The 8,638-nt window shown below is 37.9% G+C and overlaps 1 protein-coding gene across 3 annotated transcripts in view; it reads right to left on the bottom strand.

Moving 5' to 3' along the window:
* Window positions 1-3,055: 3,055 nt before the first annotated feature.
* The window catches only part of SENP6 (SUMO specific peptidase 6), a 72,545-nt gene continuing 66,962 nt past the window's right edge, over window positions 3,056-8,638 (bottom strand). For all 3 annotated transcript variants that reach the window (XM_056486904.1, XM_056486905.1, XM_056486906.1), the window contains 3 exons: window positions 7,670-7,738; window positions 7,363-7,513; window positions 3,056-5,058 (listed from right to left, as the gene is read on the bottom strand). In XM_056486904.1, the coding sequence (XP_056342879.1) occupies window positions 4,858-5,058; window positions 7,363-7,513; window positions 7,670-7,738 (421 nt within the window). In that variant the 3' untranslated portion in view covers window positions 3,056-4,857. The remainder of the gene's footprint in view (window positions 5,059-7,362; window positions 7,514-7,669; window positions 7,739-8,638) is intronic.

Below are 8,638 nucleotides of genomic sequence, written 5' to 3'. Positions count from 1 at the left end.
GTAGAGGTTTGCTAACAGTTTGCAAACTGCTGCTGTGAGACAGCATCGGTATCTTTAGTTCTAGTATATTTAGTTGACATCAGTATATGTGCAAAAGTAAACTAAGTTCCTAAACTTAGAAATATGTTTAAACATATACAGTTTTGTGTAAATACTTAATACATTTCCCTAAGGTACACCAGTAAGGAAATCTAGCATGTTTTAATCTCTGGTGTTTAGGCCAGAGTCTACACAGACTCTGCAGGCAGGAAGCTCAGGCTGGCCAGAGCATGATGCTTTTCCTCTAAGTGGATCCTCACAGCTTATGGGGAATAAATACTCAGCTGAATCAAACTAGTCCAGTTCCTATTACCCTTACCCAGTCAGCCTACAGTAGGAGAGAACCTGGTCCTGAAAGTGGAACTTTTAAGTATCATCTAAAACCATGAAATTAAAACTGAAACAGTGTAAATGGACAGATGTACAATATGGATTTGACTAGTTATTAAAATTAACCATTTAGACAGTACATTCAGCCCTATTGCTGCAGATGTACAAGAATCTTTTATTTAAAAAATTGCAAGCTTTCTTTCCTGCCACTGCAGGAAATTATTTACCTGATGATTGTTTAGATAAAGTCATACCCTAAAGAACTCTAGGGAGTTACGTAGTGACTAATAAGCATTAACAACTAAGAAAGGGGAAGACAAAAAAAAGGCACGTAAGTCAAGTCTGTCTCATTTACTAGAAACTAGATACTTTTAAATCCAGATAATCTTCTGTTCATATATATTCATGTATGAACATAGCTTATCTATCTTTTTAAGCATCATGCATTGCAAATAGCGCTGCTTGCTCTACCCCAGGTACATCAACTGTGAGTCTCACAGGGGAAAAAAAACTAATGGAAAAACCAAGCAAACAGGAAAATATAAACAAGAAACAGGCTGGCTGTTTGAATCTGGGTTGTGGCTAGCAATTACTCTCCAAACCGAGTAAGGAATCCCTAAGGAATGGTGTACATTACCCAGTTTCTATTCATAACCACAGGGCTGCACAACTTCAAATGCAAATTTGTTAAAAACAAGCAAAATCAAGCCTGTCAGGAAACTATAACAGACCACAACTGAGAGAACGATCACCTTCTGGGTTACATCCTCCCTTAACCAGACTGGAGCCTAGAAAACAGACATCTTTCATCACACCTTTGAGCAGGCATTATTGAGTCAAGCAGAAAAAAGGATTTACTTCAGAAGTAAGGTGGTGAAAGGTAAGTAAAATGGCTGTTGCCTCACTCTTACTGTTTCAAAGCTGTGGTTTGTAACATCAGCTCTCCTTTGATTTCCAGTAGATGGGGAAAGTAAAAAAAAATTGAGAGAAGTACCTTTGTGAACCCAACTCACTGCACAAAGGTTCTTTAGGGGTACTGAGTATCACCACTGAAGACTTTTGTAAAAGTGTTGTACCAAAAGAGAAATAAATTCTTTTATCTGACTCTAGTACCTCTCATGATTTCCAAGAGTCAGGACTGCAAAGACCAAGCATCTCTAAGCATCTACCTACTTTGGTTCATACGCTAAAACACAAGTGTCATGTTAACAATGTAAAGCTTTAACCAGTGACCAAAAATACATTCTATTTAAAAATCAGAGGGGAAAAGAATAAATTACTAAATTAAGGAAACCTCTGCTGTTTGCTTTTAAGAAAGTCTAGTATTTCAGTTTTCAGAGGTACTATATTAATAGAAATTAAAAATCATACATGTTCTGCTTTATTCATTTGCTGTGCAAGATATGAAAAAAAGGAAAATCAATAGCACAGTTTTCTCATCTTGCTGTATAGCTTGCTTGATTTTTCACTCTTTTACTGAATGTTTTGGAAGTCAGATTCTTTCTAGCCAAGAATGTAGTGCAACCTCAAAATCAGTTATGTTCCAAGTCTCTGGTCTTCAAAGAGCGTGCTCAGTTTCTCAGCAGGAAAAATAGAAGTGTCACAAGGGACTACTTAGATGTCTCTTCTGCTTTTGCAGCAGCTATCCTGCAAATGTGCACCACAAGTACATGAATTTTTTATGCTAAGTAATCTAAAACCTTAATAAGAATTCTTAACTGTTATTCTACCCAACCTGAAAAACAATACAAACAGATACATTTAATTAGGCGGCCATCTGATCCCTTACACTGCAGAATGCAGTCAGGCTACTCTTAAAGCACTTGTAATCCTGAATCATCTGAAGAAATATCCAACATATACTTTGCACGTGTCGCATATACAGTGCACGTGTCGTCATGTCATTATTAAATACACTTATCTAGCCCCCACCCTACTAGCTTCCACTGAATAAATCTGATTCAGAAAAGACACTGGTAAAACTTGTTAAGATTGCAAAACATTGCAGCATTGCCCACCATCGTGTTAATACAAACCACTTACCAAGCACATGCATAGTGAGCTTGTTAAACCCAAGTTAGGAAGGTCTTAAATAACTCATTCTTAATTCTGTAGGGTTTTTTTCTATTAATGTCACATTTTATTAAAAAAATAAGTTTCCTATATTTAACATGTATATTAACTTGCTGTGACTGAAGATCTTGAGACCTTTAACACTGAATGATTGTAAATCCCACACTTTCTTCACAGCTTTGAAAAACAGTAAAAGGGAGGGAAGATGAATGGGAGAACAGGAAAGAGAAAGGAAAATGAGGAAGCACCAGGCCATTCCCAGTAAAAGAACCAAATAGTTCTACAGCATCAAAATATGAACCTGTATCACAAATATTAGAAAAAGGAAAACTACTATATCAATGAAATGTGGATATATTCCATTGGGATATATTTCTACTGGGAAAGCTATGACTAGGAAGGAATACATTCTATCTGCAATTGTCTCTCCTCTATTTCAAAGAAATTATTTTTCTTCCCTCTCTTGTGTAAACTACTATTCCAATATGTCAGTTGCACTAAAGCCAGACACACAAGACCCTGCATTTCCACAATTTGGGACTACTTTATCCCTCTTTTCTCCCACCAGTGGCAAGAATACTGGATAAAAATTTGAAGGAGGAAACAACTCAGATGTGTGCACATTACATATTTAATTTGTAGTCCAGGAAATTGCCCCCACATTCTTTCAACAAGAAAACTGCAGGAGTCATCTCTAACAGAACACATATATCTGGTGCTTACATGATCTCCATGGGGCCCAGGGTTTATGCAAGAGAAACCAGGGAATGAACAAGTCCCCTAAATCCCACAGGTTATCTGTACAAAAGATTAGCAGCCCACAGTTGTACTGCTCTGTGTGCAACCACTCTGCCTTGGTGAGAGAACCCCCCCTGTAAACAGAGGGTGTCACAGAGAGTCCTCTGTGCAGGAATGCCCTGGAAGTAACGTCATTAGCAGCTGTATTTTCAGGGTTTAGTGAGAATGAAAACTCATGGAGGCCATGAAGCACTGGGTTAGATTTGATGTTGTGTACAAAAATAAAATCTCAAGGGGCCCAGAGTTCAGCTGATGAACTCCCTGCTGCTTCTCTTTGGGAGAAGGGAATGGTAAATTACACTCCCAGTAGAAAAATCAGGAGAAAAAATATTATCTGCAAGGAGAGATAGAAGATCCCTCTCTAGTCCCACAGATTCATTCCTGGGAAGTGACACTTTCTGGTTCCCTTCAAAGATATCTGTATTAGTAGAAAAATGAAGATATATATCCTTGCACAAATCTTTTCTTACTTAACTCACTTCAATGCCAAAGCCTTTCTAGAACAGGGATAAAAGGCTACATTTGCAGTTTAAGCAACAATGACATTTCAGATTGTTGTAAAATCAAAATACACTGGAAATATCCAAGCAAGTCCCTACAATAGTCTGATGCTACGTAAAGCCAAGAACAAACAAGCAAGCAATGAACACTGGTATTTTGGTTTTTTGCATGGATATTAGAAAAAATAGTAATCATACACTTTTTTTTTCTTTTTAAATGTTCATTACTTAGATAAAGCACATATGAATGTAACATTCAGAATTGTAACATAGAAAATGTAATGTGGGCAATCTGCTATTCCAAGTACACTTACCAAAATACAATTTTATAATGAAGAAAGTCTCAAAATACACCTGTACAACAATTGGGATCCACAAAATATGATTTAATAGAGCCACTCAAGATCACTTCATTGAAACCACTTTTATAATACTGTCTGAAGAGTAACCTCTGGTCAAAGAGCACTCTCCCCCTTTCCTTAGCCTGTCCCACTAAAGCAAAGGTGGAATTGTAATTGCAATGCATATCTTGTAAACCCCCAGATCTGAAGCGGTCCTATGAACTATGACACTGCCTACACTTAGATACTGGAGGATGGGAATCACCCTCTCGGAGGCCATGGTACATTGAGACACTTACCCATATTATTGTTTGTAGCGCAAGCAGAATAATCTTGTAAAGGGCAACTAAACAGGGCCAAAATATGAATTAATTATCTCACTACCAAATCATTCCCTATGTGTTACTTAAGCATGTAACATTAAAACTTAACTGAAAAAGGAAAAGGTAACCATTTCATCCTATATTTTCTTTATTTCCTTTATGTTTAGAAGTTGCTATTTAAGTTCTATTAACAGAAATACATAACAAAAGCTCCCTATCAAGTGGAAAAAAAGTAATTACAAATGCTGAAAAAGTTGGCCTCATTAACATATGTACAGACTCACTTAATACACATCTTTGTGGGAATTAAACCATTTTATGACACACATTTATACAGGCATTAAACATTCCCAAGTAACTTTGAGCAGAGAACACGCCAAATCTTTAGTCTGGGCAGACAAAAATGTAGGTTTCAGTTTTGATTGTGGAGCTAACATGCAACAGATACAACATTCAGTCTGAGCTGTTGTTGGTAAGCTGTTCTGTCTTTTCCTGCAAAATTGAATTTGGGTCTTTCTGTCCCTTCTTGTCCTTGTTCTGCTGTTCCTGGAGCGTCAGGATTATTTGTCGTATTTCTTCTCTTTTGGTTTTCATTCTTGGGCGTGGAAACCAGTCTGTTAAGTTCATTGGTAGCTCAAAACTCAAAATGGGATTCTGAAAAAAAAAGGTCATTTGGATATTGCAGTAAAGAGTTATAATCTAAATGACTGAAGAAAACTACAGTAAGGAAAAGTACATTCTTCCTCACTTCATTCCATGAGCATGGAACAAAATTTTTACCATTTTTGTGTTTTGTACATGTATAATTATGGTAAAATCAATTAAGCTTCAGTATGTTACAGACAAAAATCCATCCAGATCACAGTCCTGATTATAAGAATGCCTGAACAATCTACTGTGTTTGCTACATCTTTTAGACTAAGCATATGTTAGCATAAATGCAATTAATTAAAAAAGTGAATGAGTAAACTACTGTAAAGATACATTTTTTTTAAGAATCATTAGCATCAAAATTTAAAGCTGATCAGGAATCCAAAACATTCCTCTTATAAAATAACCTTTAGGATTATGACCAATTAGGCGACAGATTTAGATTTCACCCTAGAAAACAAAGCCCCTGCCTACCACCAATGCTTTTTATTTTCACATTCTGTTTTCTTGCTGGTACCATTCATCCAAATAATTACAATAACTATTATTACAAAGCATTATCTTCTCCTCTTCAGATACTGTACAACAATTCCACCCTAACCAAATGACAATCAGGGGAACAGTGCTGTCTCTCAAAAAAATTCTTCCCTTTCTGTACTCCAGTTGACATCATCAGGGCTCTTTTAAGAGTGAATTACATTCATCACTGAGGTAAGATCAGCAAGGCTGCTTGTGAACAACAAACTAGCGACATTGTGCAGAGGAACACGTCGATGATTAAGGCTGCAGTAGCACCGTGTTTGTGTCTGCCGGGTGCAGGGAGCACAGGCAGCGCCAGCGAGAGGCCAGCCGCGCTGCCTCGCCCCGGGTTCCGGGGAGCCGCGGCCCTCCCGAGCGGCCCCTGGCGGCCCGAAGGGCTCCGCCGGCTCCCCGACAGCCCGCCGGGGCATCCTCACTGCTCACCACCCTGGCAAGCCAGCCGCGCCTTCCAAAGGCACACAGCGCGATTCTAGCCCTTGAAACAAATCCACAAGGAACAAAAAGATGTGCCTGAACAGTTCACAAACAGCAGATTAAGCACCTGCTCCCACATACTCTCTGTCAAGTTTACAGAGCTGTGAGCAAAAAATGAGACTGTGGGCAATTTTCCAAATACAAAGCAGCTGAAATTGTTCACTGAGTAACTTCAAGATGGTCTAGTACTGTGCAGCCTGCTCAGATTTTCCCTCCTCACTGGAGTTATTTCTGACAATATCCTGTGATTTGCTCTCTGACACATGCATGTGTCGTGCCTCTTCTGTGGCAGACAAAGCTGCTGCACACTGCAGGAGTAGGCAGGACAAGGGATTCAGCATGACATTATCCAGCAATCAATTCACAAAAAGAAATGGGTTAAGATTAATAAAATTTGTTTGTTCCTTGTACCCCCAAAGAACAAAACAGGAGGCACTTGGTTATGGTTCTAAGCTCTCAGGAACTCAGCAGTAAAGCAAAGCTTTTGCCTTCCATTCACATGAATGCATTCTGCTAAAGCCTTACTGCTCTTGGGTAATGTATGAATGGAAGAGGGCTGAGGAATGTATAAGCTGCCAGCTTTTCCAGGAAAGTCTTAGCTACAGGAGAGTTTAGAATGCTGCTCTAAAGGACCAGGGATTCTAAAGAGTTACTGTCCCATGCAGGCAGCATCTCACTTGACCATCATTTCTCCTCCCAATCTAGACCAGAAGGTACTAATGCCTCCACTTGTGAAAGGAGCTGTAACTTGAAGACCAAGCCAGCTAGCAAGTAAGCAAGCATTCAAACAATTCCTTCAATGGAAACAAGATTTGGCATTTAGCTGTAATGATTTCACTTGCATGTTTTCTTACAAGTTAAAAATACCTCCAAAAGAAACATAAACCCCCTACCTGTGTCACATTTCTGAATTTATTCAGTCACAGTTCTCAGGGGAAAATGATCAACCTTTTTGTAGTGCATTTGTGGTTTAGATTTTGAACTCAAGTTCTTACTGGATGATTTTAAAGGGCACACGGCAGAAGAACAGAAAGGAAGACTCTAAATGTGTTTTGCTTAGATTCTCTCAGAAAATTTCATGGCTTATGATTTCTTTTATGTACATACAATTAAAATGATAATTAGTTTATTTTCAAAAAAGTTACTCTGTGTGTTTACGTATAAATTAGTTTATAATGCGTAATCTCATTAATAGGTATTGAGCTACACTAGGAGCTTTTTATAACTTAATCATTTTCACAGCTTATATTTGATTGCTGCAGGAATCAAAAATAGTTTCAAGAACATACATACCTCAAAAAAGCTCTCCACATACTGGAGGATGTACACTCCACAATCACTGAAGTTGTTCTGCTGTGGCACTTTTGGGTTGGAACCTTTCATGACATCTTTGGAAAAGCTTCTTTTGCTGCCCTTCCTGACTTCCCATTCCACCTCTAAATATCTACAATAAAAGACCATGCAAATTAAAATGGTTTTTTATTCCTTGAAGAATTAAAAAAACCCATAAACCCCAAACCAAACTTAAAAAAAACAAAACCAAACCAAACAAAACACAAATCAAACTAAAAAAGCCCCAAGCACCAGATGGAAAACTTACTCCCTTAGTGTTTTCACAACATTTGACCGGGAAGGGCCTCTCAGTGAGTCCATAAGCAAAATGCAGGGCCTAATAGAAAACACAAGTTTTAAGTACAAAGTATTTTACAAGAGCTTTAAAAACACAATGTCACACAGAAATAGTTTATGGGGTGGCCTTAACAAAACTGGATCACTGCTAAGTGGGATACCTAAACTGCAAGTCATCTATATTTAAACATACAATAAGTACACTTAGGAATGTTCTTAGAAAATAAAGTACTGTCAGACAATTTGTTACAGTTGCTTAAAACACCTTCAGGTGTCTAATGTTCTTTTAGGTGCACAAGGTATCTGGGACAGTGGCAAGAGAACGTAAGGCACAGAGCCCACAAACATCCTGCTGGAATAGCAGCTTCAGGATAGATGGGACACTCCACAGCACACTAGGAGACATTAGGAAAGCATGTTCAAGAAGTGATCGCAGCCTGAATCTGAAATCTAGCTGGTAGTTGTACACAAAACACCCACCAACTCTATTTAAAAAATAATGTATCTATAACCAAGTATTTTCTAGAGAACCAAGCCTGCTCAAGTCCTCTCCTGCACACTACAGATGCTGGTATCTATCACTCAGTCTAAAGCACACTACCTTTTCAGGAGCCACAAGCACAGCAACCTTATCAGCCACCTTACATGCACGTTGGATTTATACATCAAAGGTAACTCAGACCAAAGTTCAGAATTTCAACATTGTGTGTAGTATGTATTTTGAGGGATAAATAAATGCAATTAATTTTCACAATCTCTGCTTTTTCTTATCTAACATATATATTTTCTTATCTATCACATATACATTGAAAGTATCATTCAAAGAAACTTCAAACTAGTAAATTCAGACAAAATATCTGCATGCATTTATGTACAGGTGTGTTTGCGTTTATAAACAAATTTACATGTATGCAATTTTTTAGGCATAAGCATATAATCA

This window comes from Oenanthe melanoleuca, chromosome 3, assembly GCF_029582105.1.
Source record: "Oenanthe melanoleuca isolate GR-GAL-2019-014 chromosome 3, OMel1.0, whole genome shotgun sequence".
Lineage (NCBI taxonomy): Eukaryota > Metazoa > Chordata > Aves > Passeriformes > Muscicapidae > Oenanthe > Oenanthe melanoleuca.
This window is presented reverse-complemented; position numbering and strand designations above follow the sequence as displayed.